The sequence below is a fragment of the Trichosurus vulpecula genome, chromosome 2, assembly GCF_011100635.1.
Source record: "Trichosurus vulpecula isolate mTriVul1 chromosome 2, mTriVul1.pri, whole genome shotgun sequence".
Taxonomy (NCBI): Eukaryota; Metazoa; Chordata; class Mammalia; order Diprotodontia; family Phalangeridae; genus Trichosurus; species Trichosurus vulpecula.
Window position 1 is genome coordinate 132,384,704 of NC_050574.1, and position 15,812 is coordinate 132,400,515.

General features: G+C 40.6%; 1 protein-coding gene across 1 annotated transcript in view; it reads right to left on the reverse strand.

Moving 5' to 3' along the window:
• NCAM1 (neural cell adhesion molecule 1) overlaps positions 1–15,812 on the reverse strand; it is a 111,148-nt gene that overhangs the window by 32,078 nt on the left and 63,258 nt on the right. Inside the window, exons 14-15 of the mRNA XM_036743947.1 lie at positions 14,747–14,878; positions 2,669–2,671 (exon numbers count right to left, since the gene is read on the reverse strand). Of these exons, the coding sequence (XP_036599842.1) occupies positions 2,669–2,671; positions 14,747–14,878 (135 nt within the window). The remainder of the gene's footprint in view (positions 1–2,668; positions 2,672–14,746; positions 14,879–15,812) is intronic.

The window sequence follows — 15,812 nt, forward strand, 5'->3', positions numbered from 1 at the left end:
AATTTGATTCCAACTCAATGCTTCCAGTCTCATTTTACATCCCTGCCCTTTCATGTTCTCTCCTTTTCAAGTAGAACACTAGCGGTTGGTTCCCTGAACTCAATATTCTGTCTCCCACCTTCACATATAGGCTGTTTTCCATGACTGGAATGCATTCTCTGCTGATTTTCACCTCTCAGAATTCTTCTATTCCTTCAAGGTACAGCTCAGGTGGAAACTCCTTCAAGCAACTCCTCCTGTCTCAATCTCAATGTTCTCTCTTATTCATCTTGGCACCTAGCTGTGCACTTCACATAGCAGATATTTAATACATGCTTCCTGAGTGAAAGAATGCCACCTCCTGGAAGACAGCTGAAAAGATAGCTGTTCTCTCAAAGACAAGAATATGATCTGATGAAGACCAGGTAATCGAGGCTCAGTATTTCTACAGAGTTCTCTATGGCTTTTGAAATATTGGCTAAAATTTTTTAGATGGCTAATGCCAACTCTATTTCATGTTTCCAGGGTAACTGCACATAGAACTTGTCAAGCTTCCAAAATCTGGAATGAATCTCTGTTTAGGGAATGAGGTACTTTTTTTCTCCTACAACATTGTTTGCCTTTTGCTGAATCATAGAGCCATACAGAAATAACAAAGGGGGAAAATGAGAATGGCTTGCAGAGTCTATTATTTCACAGACAGCCGCTGGTCATGACTAATACTCAAGGAAATGGTCTAAGGCTTTTCATTGAGTGAATCAGTCAGTAAGCAGAGGTGGACATAGTGGGGCTATGGGAACTTCTGGTATAACTAATGATCCATTTGTAGGCAGAGAGTCATTGTAAAAGATTTTGGGGCAAGATTATAAAACTGCATGAGTGATTTCAGAATTTTGAAAATTTTAGGTTCATGATACTTGTCCTCTACAGTGGTTTCACAGGTAAATCATATAGATCAGTGTTAAAAAAGAATTCTTACAATGGCTTTTAAAATGTATTCATTTAAATCCAATTGGATTTACTCTTGTTACTATTTGTGGAGAACATTTTATTACTAAATATAATATAAATATCAAGGATCTTCTCTATGGGAAACTAGATCAACACTTATCCAAGTACACCCATTCAGGAATCTTGTAAATGGGATCAAATTAGGGCAAAGTCTGCCACCATTTGGACAATACATTCACTAGGTCTACAAAGCTGAAGCTATGACAGGAAAAATACAATGGAAAGTTCCATAACACACAGAGAATACAAAACACAGCACAACCAGACAGAACAGGAACAAAGAACATGCGAGGCATGATATCCATGCTTTTGTTCCTTTGTAGATGTCGCCCAATCAGCTCTCAGAGAAGTGAGGTCAAACAGGGACCACTTTCATGCATGCAGCAATGCTGGGGGTTATTTGTGTTAGTTTTCTCTTGGTGACACACCCAGGCAACTTGCTTCCCAAGTTGCAATTCAAGGCAAAGACTCTGTAGACACAGAGAGGGATGGAAGCACCTATGGATTTTCAGGGCAGGTCTGAAATTGGTGAATACCAGGAGAAGCAATGGGGAGAGGTTTTTCTTCTTTTTTTGGAGTTTATACTGAAAATGTTTAATAAGGCTGTTATAGTAACAATATCGACTGATTATCTTGGGGCTGCTTGAAGCTTAATCAGGCTGTCATTTTATTTCCTGTGATATATGGTTAAATCATTTGCTTCTTGGTCAGACAGAGATCTCCACTAAGGGTAATTGCTAAGTGGGTTAGGCTAATTCTTTTTTCTGCCTAGGAAAGGCACACTTTGGAAAAGTGACACCTCAAGAGACACAATCAAGTTGCTTTGAATTCCCTATACTTATATCTTAAGATGTTTTAGAATTTTTTTTTAAAAAGCCAGCATTTAATCTGCATGTGTTTCATGCTCCAATAATTCTTTCCATCCTAGACAAAGTCCTCTTTTGGATCAGGGGAGGTGGAGGTGTACAGGCCCTCAGAGGCCATCTAGTCCAACCTTTTAATTTTGCAAATAAGGAAATGAAAACCTAGAGAGGCAATGTGACTTTCCTATAGTCTTGGAGGTAGTAACAGAGCTGGGATTGGAACTCCAATCCAATGCTCGTTCCCCTGCTGTACTGCTATTTCCTAAACTTTTCTTCTGATGAGGCTGCTCTTCAATTTTCAAAAAAAGAAAAAAAAATGATATAAATGTACTCAGTTTTAAAGTCATACCAGATCTTTTAGTACCTCCAGACAAAAACAATGATGATGAGGATGATGACAACAGTAACATTATGGATATGAAACCAGGCAGTGAAAATAGAGCTTTTTACTATGTGCCTGGGACACAGTAAGGGCTTAATAAATGCTTATTGACTGACTCACTTGGTGGAGATCTTTTTACTCCAGAGATGGGGGTCACTCAAGCTTGGGTTCTAGGTTGTGGGTTATACCTGCCCTACTATGGGCAGGAATTTATGGTTTTCAAATTCAGTGGAGTAGGGCATAAGCCAAAGGCAGCCAAGGCATCAAACTATTTCATCATGGCAGCGAAGACAAATTCTGAATTCTGCATGCAAATTGAGGGCAGGGATGATGCCATCTTTGGGGAATTTGAGAGAGTGACCATCCACAGGCCCCCAGTGGTGAGGGTCTGGTCCCAGGTTTATATTCCACGAATCAGAACAAAGAATTTTACCTTCTGTTCACCACCGTGGACGACATCGTCAGCACCATGCAAGCCACATGACAAAGTCACATGATACGCACGTACATGATTTGGTTGAAAGGAAAGTAGAGGAGGTCACATGGAAAATACAAAAAAAATTAAAAAACTGATGTAAACAATGGGCAGGGAAAAATCAACCACAAAAATCACACACTGAATAAAAGGGGAAACCAAATTAAATCAGCAGCATATATCATATACATCCAGAAAGACAGTAAAAATTGCCTGGAAAGAGAAGAAAACTGTAAAACTATGGAAAGCGTTAACGGTTAAGGACATCACTAGGGGTTAGGCACAGCAGCAACACGCCACATCGAGGAGAAGCGAGTGAACTTTTATTGGAATGGAGAGGTGTATTCCCACCAGGGCACGGATGTCAAGAGGCATTCCGGGAGACTGTTAAAGGAAAAGAGAGAAGCAAGACATTATTCAAAGATTTCAGCAACATCCTCAACATCCTGGAGAAGAAATGGTCATGGGGACTGCCCATTATTTATCAGTTGGGGGAGGGGAACTCAAAACATTTTAAGAGGTGGTTTACATTTCTCTTGACTCCAGTGAAGGATAGGGAAGAAGAAGGCTTAATTTTACCTTGGTGATAATGGATGGTATGCTTGGAGAGCCTGGGAACACACCTGAAGTAAGGAGGGGGAAGCTTTGCTCAGAATTCTGAATGGCTTTTAAAGTACCCTTCATTTACTCTTTGCTCCCAAGAAGGTGGGTAGGCTTACTCCATGAGCTCTATAGGTTAGATCATGGGATCATAGAAAGGTATTAGATCATAGGCTCTAAAGGCTGGGAGGCACCTCTGAGTCCATCTAATCTCACCCTCCCCCCGCCATTTTACAGTTGAGAAAAATGTGTGGAAAGGTTAAGTGATTTGTACAAAGTCATGTGGACAGTAATCAGTCAGAGACAGGATTTGAAACCAGTTCATCTGACTGAGCCAGTGTTCTTTTCACTGTACTGCATTTGTGAAAGTTAATGCACCAGGAACATATGGTTAAGCAGATTGGATTTTATTGATAAGAAAAACCCTTTAAATCTTTGTTCCTTGTCAGATTTTTTTTCCCTTTTTATTATCCACTGGCTTTATTGCCAATGCTTTTCTTTGTATCTATAGTGCTCAGCACAGGCTCTCACATACAGTAAGTGTTTAATAAATCCTTGTTGACTGATCTCTTTCACCTTTTCATCTCTGCTGAAAAGATGTCCATTTCTTTCTTTTGTATTTATACTTCTGATCATTCTTTATGTTGGCCCTCATGGTTTAGTATAGAAATGAAGGTCCCTCCATGATTTCTTTTTAATAGAACAATTCTGTGACCATCTTCTGTGTATACAGACAACTAACAAATGCCTTTCTCCCTCATAATCCTAAGATCCTAGATGCCAAGACCCACATCAGAGACAAAGTGAAGTGGAAAGAAGGGAGTGGGTTCTTCCTCAGGGATTCAAACTACAGCTTCTGTCAACATTCATTGTGGAAGGCTAAGACAAAAATGCATTGTTCTTGTCTACTCTGTACAGCAGAAATCTTACCCTCAGCCCAACTGAGTTGGCTGAGAATTTGTTATTTAAACAAATACACGGTTCTGCAGATAAAATGTTTGATATATGTTTTTAGATGAATGGCTATGTTGTCAAGTTCCCAATTCAATATTTACAATATGGAGGATGAAGGGAATGGATAGTTGCCCTTGGCTGAATTTATCCTAATTCCACTTTGTTCTGCTTATGGAGTGCAGCCGACATTTCCAAACACATTTCAGGCCTCAATTCCCTTCAGCTTATGCAGGCCATGGGCAGTTTTAGCAGGCTTATTTTGTAATGTGATGGCTGTGGAAGAGGAGTATCCAAGTGGGTAGGATGTTAGGCCGTCTAGGATAGATTTCTTGGTAAGTAGCATACTGCCATCTTTAATTAGATCAAAGGAGGAGACTTGACTAAAGACATGGGAATATTGACCATATTTCCCAACCCCCAAATCAGGGCACATGGTCTGATAAAGGTATTCCTAAGGAATAATATCCTTAAAAGTACTCTTTATTTTGAAATCAACTTTCCTGGGAAGTCTAGTATGTATGGTTGCCGCAGACCTAGGTCTGTTCCCAGCTCCAATATTCTGTGACTCTGAGGTTCTCTGAGCTGAAGAGGATAGTTCTATTTGTTCCCTAGTTCTCAGGGCTTATTAGTATACACAGTAAGACTACCCTGAAAATTCAGATCACTTAAGGAGACTGGAGGAGGGTACATCAAACTATTTGTGCCTGCTTCTTTCATTTGGGTCACTACTGATTATAAAAGATGCCAAAGTGCAAAAACAAAACAAAACAAAACACAACAACAACAACAGAAAATAGCTTTTTTATACTCAAATCCCATTTTCTCCTCTATTTGCCCACAGGTATCCTTCTTTTCATTCCACAGTAATTTCCTGCTGTTGGTTTGTTTTCAAATTTGTCTTCCTGTCAGTGGCTATGATCATGTCAAGCTGTGATCTCTTTATTTTGGCACAATCTCTACTAGGAGTTACAATTCTGAGGATCAAGTTGCTATAAAAATAAAAATGAGGAAGGTCACGTTCATACACAGTCTCACTACTACACATATCTATCTTAGTTTAGAAAAGGATGATTTGAACCTCCCTTCCCCCTAAAATAGGAGGGGGTAAGCATCAAACAAAATCAAGACATTCCTTCTAAAAGGAAAATCTGGGTGTATTTCTTTTCTTCTAAGGAGAAAACATTTAACCTAAAATGATTCAGTATGTAACATGTAAAACAACTTGTACAAATTCAAGTGTAGCATCTAGAATTCTATTACTTCATGACAGACACACATATTGAACTCAAATTGGAAAAGGACAGGAACAAAATCCTTTGCTATAAGAAATGAAGGCTGTTAGTTGTACTCTTTATCCAAATGCAAAAAGCCATAGCCGGAATTCAGCAGACATATAAACACACACATACACACATACACACACACACACACACACACACACACACTCATTGCTACTCTCTGCTCTGCTCTCTAGCAAAGTGATACACTTCTACTTCAAAAGCATCAGGAATTAAAATTCTGTGTGGTGCACACACAGGGAGAATGCTGAGAAAGGAGGCCGTAAGCCATGTTCTTGAGCAGAAAAGGAATGATTTCATGCAACACATCAAACCACAGAAAATCTTCTTATTCTTTGTTCATATGGAATGGAAATCTTGAGGGTGAGGAGAGGGGTAGTGGAAAGATACATGCCTTATACCTTTGATTTTTTTTGGCTTTTCACACTCAAGCATAAAATATATAGTCTTATAAGGATGAATATGGTTAAATTTCACTCCACACTCAGTTAATTTTTAAAAACACAAGTCTACTATTTTCCTTATAGCTTATTCACTGCAATGCACACCCATGCTGTCCTGTCAAGGAACCTGTGTCCTCAACATCCAGGATCCTTTTGTCATATCAGTATGAAAAAATAGGAGCTTGGAGAAGAATGTGACCGGTGAGACTTGGCCCCCACTAAAAGCTCAGCTGAACTGTGTTTGCAAAATACAAAAAGGACCTATGAGTTTTTTTTTAAAAGTGAGGGGAATTCATGATACTAAGATAGATTATGATCCATCTCCTTACTAAGATATCTACTTCTTATCTACTAAGACAAGCCCTAGGGGAGTTTCTTTAGAAACTTACTGGAGGTTACTCAGCTACTGAATGTCAGAGGCTGGATTTGAAACCGGGTCTTGACTCCAAGTCTAGCACTTTATCTACTATGTCACAGTTTCTTCTATAGTTTGCATATTCTGCAAATTCTAGCTATGATGGTGATGAGGAGGAGGAGGAGGAAGACATTAAATACCGTTCTTCTATAAATATAAATATATAAAATCGAACTACTTCTACTTGTCCTCTGGACTTCCAAGTAGCTCATGACAAACAGGAGCCCAGGCTATTGGCTTCTCTGTATATTCCTTCTTGATGGTAAATAATATGAAGGCTTTAGAGGAGACAGAATACTCCTCCCGACAAATGTCCTGGACACAAAGAGCATGTTTTCAGAAAGCAGTTTTTCCTCACTCCACCCTGATTCTCAAGTCACTTTCCACAAGACATCATTTCTCCCTGATGCTTCCTTCCTTCCCTCTCATTTTAAAAACATTTTTGCATTTTTTTGGGGGAGAAAATGCCCCGGGAGGTGCTCTTCTTCTATCTCATCCCTTCTCTTGGCCCCATTCTCTGTTCAGCCTGAGAGTAAAAGTGGAATTGACATTTTGTAGGCACAGTAATCATCAATCCAGGCATTCCTTGCTCAAGGAGTGTTTGCCCCCTCGACAAAGAAGGCAGAGCAGCATGCTTAGGTGACCATGCCAGGCTTAGAGTCTTCATGCAGTTATAACTTGCTGCTTAAAGAATGAGTAAATCAGGATGGGGGTGGGGGGAAGCTTCATTGCTTTAAACCCGAAGTCTGCTCTCTGTCGAGTGACACTCAGAGGTCTGGTTGAGAGCAGCTATTTTTCGTACTCACTAGTTGGTTCTGTGGCTGGAAGGGTAGGAGAAGGCCAGGTTGCTATGGGAACATGAAGGATAGAAAGGACATAGAAAGGTGAAGCAAAGCATAGAGATAAATTATGGATTTTCATATATAGATATGTGTGTATGTGTGTGTTTAAAATATCGTAATCAGGTAAAGATAGTGACAGTTAAGGAGAAAGTTTCTTCTCCACAGGGAAGGATTTATAAATATTAAATGGGTATTTTTTTATGGAAATTATTTAGGTATCTTGATGAAAAGGCCTAGAAGTGATAAGAAGAAAATGTGGGGGTGAGATGATCCTAGACCAAGGGGAGAAGGGCAGAGGGGTTCCAAAGCATTGTTTTCCTGTTCCCAAGCCCCCCCACAGCAGCAGGCTTGCTCACCCCTGAAGCAGAGGAGCCAAGTTCTAACAGTCAAATGGTGGCCCCTTCACTGGCACATCTGTGGCCTTGTGCCATGATACCAGGACATTATCATTATTCCTGTCTGCTAACATCTGCTTTTGCCCAAGCTGACATTTATAGAAGTCACAGGGTGTGTGTGTATGGCTGGGGTGGGGGCGGGTCTCTGAAGTTATCAGAGTAGGCTGCCCTGGATCCCTGTGCTCTCCAGAGTAGTTGAGGGATCATAAGAAAGATGCGGTGGGAGCAGAGATGGGCAAGGCTCAGCTAGAGTGATTAGGAAATACCATTGATAGGCCTGTCAGCGCTCGGTTCAGGGCAAGCAAAACAGGATTTGAAAACTTTAGATGTTGTCGTTATCACCACAGAATAACTCAGGAAGGGACTGTTACTCCCACTTTTCAGAAAAGGAACGGAGGCATGCAGAAAGTAACTAGGGTGACTTGTTTCTAAGTAAACTTATTGCCAGGCGCAACTGTGTTCAAACACTAGGCCAGGTTTTCATCTCCTATGCCCTTGACACAAATATTAGTGAGAATAGATGTATTTTTAGGTAAGACAAAACCCATATGACTCATTATCTACTTTTAAGTTCTGGACTCAACTATGTTAATCAAAATACTGTATAAAAAAGCCACCCACCCCTAAATGATTTTTCCCCTGTCCATTCTCTTCCCCCTACACCTCAGTACACACATTTTTCTTGGCTATTTTTTGGGGGGTGGTATTAAACCAAGTTTCTCCTCCAAAGGTCAGTTCTGGCCCTACTCCACTGAGGATATGCTAGATACTGCAATACCAAGGCAGTGTTAGAAGTGGTGCAGGGGGCTTCCTGAGCAGAGCAATGCATTTTAACTACTCTCTTCCTGGGAAAGCTCATTTCCCATGAATCCGAGAGGCCTGATTCCTCTTTGTCATGAGGTTTGCTTCCCTCAAGCCCAACTTCTGGTATCTACCATCCAGATACCAACTGAGTTTAATCATTACCTGGCTAAGGAGATAACATTAGGCAGACTGCGCTACAGCTGGTGGAAGGCAACATGCAGAGAGATGGATGGGGCGGGGGGAGATGATACTCACTGTCTGAGGCAGACAATGTAGCATGGGAGGAAGGACTAGCAGGAGTCGCTAAAGAAAGAGAGTCGAAGGTAAAAAAGGGAAGTCATTTCACCAAAACACACAGTTATCATACGGAAGCCGGAAAGGCAAAACCCAAGGATGCCAGTATGAGGGGAGAAGAGGAAGGAGGTGCAGGAAAACAAGACTAGTAACCAAACAGAACAAGAAAAGAGAGGGCCACAGTCTCACTATCTTTAAAACCTTGAGGGTGCCAGATCCTGTCACTTAGGTAAGAGGTTTCATTTGGGAACATCTGCTGGGGCCATAAGAATTCACCTAAACAAGGAGCCAGCTCCATAGGAGCAGCTGTCACCGTAACAAGAGGGAGAGAGGTGTTCAGAAGGTTACTTTATATTCAGCCTAGGAGAGGTAGGGTTAAGGGGTTCCTTGTTTGGGGTCAGGTCTTACATTCTCATTGGAGTGAGCTATAGGTTTCCTTCCTTTGCATTTAAGGATTTTCCAGATATGGCATCTGGAAAAGTTAAGCTATTTAATTTTTTATTATCATGGAATGGTAGACATTTAATGTTTTTTTTTAATGAAATTATTTACAATTTGGACTACTGAGGTATACACCCATAATTCCATCTCCTGACACCCTTGAAAAACATCCCCTGTATCAAACTTTGAATACTTGAATAGCCACGAGGTATATGACTCGTGATCTGAAAGATGTTTCCCTAACTTTCCCATATAAACAGAAGGCTGAGAAAGGTAGGAAGAAAGACAATCAATTCTTACTTTTTTATGTGAACAATATTCAGTAGCTTCCACATTTCAAGGCTGAATATATAAAGGATGTCCCACAAAATAATAAATGGCTGAGCACCCTCTGAGAGCTGGGTTCCAACTTGGACCAGGTAGAAGGAAAGGCCCATTAACATATAACCAACACATCCCATTGCCTTGATTAGATCAAGCAACTCATGATTTGGTCTTCATTGTACCTCCAGAGGGTGGCACCTCAACCATGAAATTAAAAATCCACTCAAATCAAAACAAGAAATACAATTACCACAGTGTGGATTTTGAGATTTAGAAAACTCAGGCAAAAGTAAAAATTTTGGCTGCAATTACTGAGATAATTGCCTAAATACTTGACTTACGTGATGTGCTAGACTTTCATGTGCTTTTACCACAAAACCTTGGTCTGCATTTTGTTCTTATTTAAAACCATGCAATCTTGAGGGTATCATGCAAAGAGAAAACACTAAATTACAGAGTTATCCTGGATCTCCATCTCCATTATAGGAAGCCATTTTTTCCTGTTTTGGTGCTTGGCACAGCGGCAAGTAGGGAAGTAGTATGCAGGCAATTAAATTCTAAAGGTTAGTGACTCAATCATGGGGGATAGACTCTAATGAGAAATTTTAACACCATCTCTTTAGTCCTGCTTTCTCTTAGCAACTCTGAAAAGGCAATCAACTTCCTCTTAATCAAGCCTGGATCATGTGCTTTCCATCTAGAAAGAATCTGTTGGCACACAGACACTTGCTAAACACAAAACACAAACACTGCTCGTGAGATGAGGCCCACTTCCAAAGCCCATGCTTTATTTAAATGTTTGGAATGACCAGCCCTCCTCCCCTCAACCACCACCACCCTAGGCTCATGAAGGTGCCGCCAAAGGCATCACCCAACAGGTAAGAGATGTCTAGTAAGCTGGTATGTCAGGAGGAGGATGGGTCTTGTTTAGGTGTTTGTGGCTCTGGTAAGTTTGACTTACAGATGCCCTGCAGAAGCTTCATTGCATTTTTATGGTAATGGAGCAGAGAAGCCCATCAAGATCAGTCCCCTTGCTGCTGATCAAAGAATTAGAGCTGGAGGAAACTTTAAAGGACATCTAATCCAAGTGATTTGCTCAAGGTCATATGAGTGACAAATCTGGGATTCAAACCCTAGTCCCTCATACTCAAAAAGTTATTCCTGTGACCAGGTCAGCTTATAAATAGCAAAGACATTGAAATCAGCATTTTCTCATGAGATAAGTAAATACAAAAGGATTATAGATTTAGAGTTGGTCATAACGTCCAACTCCATCATTTTAGAGATCAGAAAACTGAAGCCAGAGAGGTTAAATTACTTGCCCAAGCTCACATAGCACAGGCCTTAATAGAATGTCTCCCAACCTACCGGATTCTGAGACATCAGACAGAAAGTTGGACCCTAGTCAAGATGTCAGATCACACTTTTTCTCTTTCTCTTAGAGAGAAATAGCTCCCTTGTCCTGAGGAGAATATATTCAGAGAATAATATTCCAACTCTGATGAGAGGGTGAATTTAATACTTACTAGAAATCTGAGAAAGGTGGGAGGAATTATGCATCTGTACCTGTTTTGACTTTATCCTTTATAGGAGGGATATGCTGGGATCTGAGTTACTGTTCTGAATTAAAGTCATTAGTGAACTGGGCTCCTTGTGAGCACCTCACCATCTTCTAAAGATGGCCTGCACATATATGATTTTGCTCACGCTAGCTCAGACAACCCTCTTGTTTTCCAAGGAATTGAATTCAGTATGGTCCATCCGTACTGAAACTTGTTACTCCCTCCTAGAAAGAGTATGTAGGGTTTCATCATAGTTATAGGAACGGTTGTTTATTTAATTTATCCTTCTTCAGGACAATTGTGGATGGCAGCAGACTATTCCATGGGTTAAGTTTTCTCCTAAGCTGAGTGTGAAAGGTAAGACGCCTCCTTAAAGCACATCCTTAGTTCTGTTTCTCAGATCTATCTCCTTTATTCTACTCTGCCCCTCCTCGGGCCACTCCTTGCTCTGCTGAAATGAAAAATTGCTCTCTTATCTCTACCACAGTGACTCTTGCAGTTCTCTTTTTAACTCTTTAGCCATAATTTTAAGATATGATTGAGGGAGATCTGCTTTTATGACTCAGCTAATGGCCCTGAATCTAAAAGCTATTTAATTCCTGCTGCCTCATCAATTTCAGGGTCAGCATCGACCAGGCAGCTCACCTCAACATTTTCTAAATCAGGTTTTTGAAGACTTGAGCCATCAATGATACATTTTCATCCCACTAGAAGAACTAAGAATTTAAATGTCTCTCCTTGTTATTAAAGAGTCTTTTAAAGTTTAGTTAGCTATTTAAGGGTTTCACTTAATCAAGGAGTGGACTAGCTTTCAGAGAAAACTAAATTTTTCTTGCTGGCATTTTTATTTAAGACACAAAATCAAAGACATAGTAAGTGATTTGTTATTAAGCCATGAACTACTGAGGTAGTGATTCAGAAGGTCTTATCCCATTTTTAACATATTCGAGCCAATATTCAGTCAAGAGATAAAACCTGGGGATTTTATTTTAGGAACATCCAACTCACTCTGTCCATTTAGGAAAGATGCTCCCTCTCTCCCTCCACCCCAAAAGTTGCTTTTCTTAGACCCACTAATAGAATAAAATACCAGCCTACAACCACTGTCAGACTAATTTGACACCTCCTTCTCCTCCACTCTGGCTACTTTCATACCTCTTTATCTTAGGATCCAACTTGGATAAGAAAGTGAATTTAACACTTACTGGAAATCAGAGGACATTCACACTTAACTACTAAGTTTTTGCTGTTGCTGCAAAACTCTGGAATAAATTAAGACAGACTGGTCTGAAATCTTTAGGGACACTAGCTTTACCACTAGAGCTCAAGGTGCTTTTTTGACCGTATTTCCTTTGGGGTAGTTTTGTACTGAACTTCCTTCCTCCATTGTCTGGCATTCTGCTTCCATAGAAAGGGTAAATCCAATTGAGAGCAAAAGTGGGTTCATCCACATTACAGATTTCCCTCCTTAAGGTTCACATTATAATTCCGGCACCTTGAAGAGTAGGATGCTCCCCTTGTCACTGTGTGTGTTCTCTACTTAAACCTCACAGCATTAATAGGGATGGCCTTTCATTCTTGGTTGACCAGTTCTAGCTAGGCTGTAAATCATTGATCGTTATTTACTTCACAGCAGAAAGTCCTGGGATGATCAGAAACCAGAGAATAAAATTATTTGGAATTGACAGTCCAAATTCCTAAATAGCCACCTGTATAATGCTGCCCCCATATCTTAGGCTCTGTAACACACCATGCCTATGAGGTCAATTACACCTTCACAAATCCAGCTGTTTCACGGACCTTCCACAACCAGCTTCTCTTCCAACTGAATTTCTATTACCTTGAGTTGGTGCCTCTTGGCTGCCATGAGATGGTCTATAGTAAATGAAGTTCATTTCTCTCTCATAAGAGTGAACATGGAAATCTCTCCAGATTGCTATGACCTTTGGATAACTATGGGTGACATACTAGGACAGGGCAAGAGAGAAGAAAAAACTGTGTTCTCTTTTCTGGACAATTAGCTAACATTAGGAAGGGTGATGATACGCTACTTGGTTATTCCTCTTATTGTGAGACAGCCTTCTGCCACACACTGCAGGTAAGCAGTGGTTCTTGCCATAGAGAAACTGTCACAGGCAAAAAAATACACATTAAAATACTGCATGCTCTAAAATGGGAATTGTTAGCCTCCTGGTATAACCAAGACAGTCACATTAACAGGAACACGACGGCTACACTAGTGTCAGTTTTGTTAGGACCTGGACAATATAATCTACTTCAGTTCCTACAGGGCAAAAAAAATGGGGTTTCAAGCTAAATTAAAAACTATGACAAACATATGTTAACATAATACTATGGAAACAGGCAGAGAGGTATGAAGAGGCACTTACGTGAAGGAGGGGTGTCTGCAATTTCCCATGGATGGAACACAGAAGAAAAGAAAAGACAAAAGACAGACCCAAGGGAAAAAAAATATAAGATGTAAAAGAGATGAATAGAATTGGCAGAGTGCATGGAGCTGGAAATCAAACTCATATCTGTGTTCAATGGAAATTCAGCTAAAGATACAATTCTTGTAGAAAGAAGATATGGCAGGCTCTCTATTATTGTGCAGGGGTGGGGCTGATTGCTCCTGCAGTCTCAGGTATCAATCCAACATAATTTCTGGCTTCACAGGAAAGGACCTGACAGATTCCAATGGGGATTCTCTAATTATAGCAGTCAGAGGGGGAGTCTGGGGAACTCTGAGACCATCGAAGAAAAGTCCAATAAGCAAGGAAGATTTCCAAGGCCTGGGAGACCTCCAAGGCAAGGGGTCTTTGTGTGAGGAATAAGATACTACTCTAGTAGGCTATCACCATAGCAAAGTGAGAAAATGTTTGGTGGGGAGGAGAGGAACAGCATGCGGGTTTGTTTGTTTTTTTTTCTTTCTGTATTTCCCTTGGGGAAAATGAATAGAAGGAAATGCTGAAAGGAAAGACTTCATGAAGCCAGGAAGAATTAGGGATCCTAAGCCTTAGATGAAAGTTAAATGGAAGGAATATTGAACAAAATTAAATTACACTATTCATGGCCGGGTATAGGAAGGGAAGATATTAAGGAGCAAGAGTGGGGTACTTCCTCATCTCCTTATTTGCTTGATACCTTTTTCCCTTGTTGATATATGCCTCAAGGATATTTGGTTTTAGGGCAAATTAGTATCCATGTTGTGTTTCTAAAACCTGAGAACTGATGGAGTCAGGTATTAAGAACAATCTCTGGATAGCACTGAAATTTAATTGTGTTTAAATTCACTCTTCAGGTAGCAGCATATTTGAGGTACATGTGATGGGTTAAAGTTATAACTAGCAAACCCCAATGCGATGAGCTATTTAATTTTTTTGTTTGTTTTACTGTGGTGCTGCTGGATTTCCTCACTGTCTGCCATTCTAACAAACTGCACTAGCTAATATGACGACGTTCCCTTGAGAGAGGGAGAGAATTAAAGTAAGATGTACATCGACAATCAATGTGGGCCAGAGAAGTGAGAGGTGGGCCCACCATGAATGGGGATATCTGAAAAAGAAACAGCTGTGGTCTTCACTGCCAGTCAGGGTAGCTATGTGGTCATAAGGAGAGGAAGTGTGACGATGGGGAAGGAGGCGGGTGAGCTGGCTTTACTTACGGACTGGCTGTGTTTTGAACTCGGAGACCCCACTGATCTCCCCCAGTCCCTTTCCATTGAGGGCAGACAGTCGGACGGCGTAAGTTGTCTCTGGCTTCAGGCCCATGATGGTGATGATACCTTCCATGTTTGCTGTTGGGAGCACACAAAAGAACAAAGTGGAGGAGGAAAGGATCACAAATGAACTGAGAGATATTTAGCCAAATCGTAACTCAGAGGAACGGGCCACAATATCACAGAGAACTCAGAGGAGGGTTTGAAAGTCCTAGCACTGTGGTTTCTTTTTTACTCCAACCCTGAGGTCATTCCACATATGAAACTGAAAAAGGCTGATGAAGATATCCTGGGTAGGATTAATTTATAATACAAAGTGGTTAGCAGTCTAGTAAACTTTACTGAATATTGACTTTCTTCTTCCAAACTAAGGTTCAGTCTCACTTCCTTCTAAACCCACTCTGATCCTACCCTGCAACTGCAGATTCTCATAGGAAACAAAACCTACTTTACTCTAACATTAAGATGGAATTTGAAGGAGGTTAGAATTAGGAAGAGGTTAAATATACAGATATGTGTATATATACACATATGTACATATATACACATGTGCATATACACACATACATATATATATACACACACACACACATACACACACAGGTATATAGCAATCATGCTAGCAGAGGACAGAGCTATCCTAAACAGATCACCTATCAATCAATATATATTTATGAAGTGCCTTTCTACGTGCCAGGCACTGTGCTAAGTGCTAGGGATACAAAAAGATGCAAAAGACAGTCTCTGCCCTCATGGAGTTTACAATCTAAAGGGTAAAACAACATTCAAACAAATATATACAAAGCAAGCTATATACAGGATAAATAGGAAATAATTAACAGAGGGAGTTAAGAGGGGTTGGGGAAGACTTCCTGTAGAAGGTGGGATTTTAGTTGGGGGCTTAAAGGAGGCCAGGGAGGTCAGTAGTTGGACAGGAAGAGGGAGAGGATTCCAGCCATGGGGGACAGCCAGAGAAAATGCCCAGAGCTGAGAGATGGACAGTCTCCTTTGT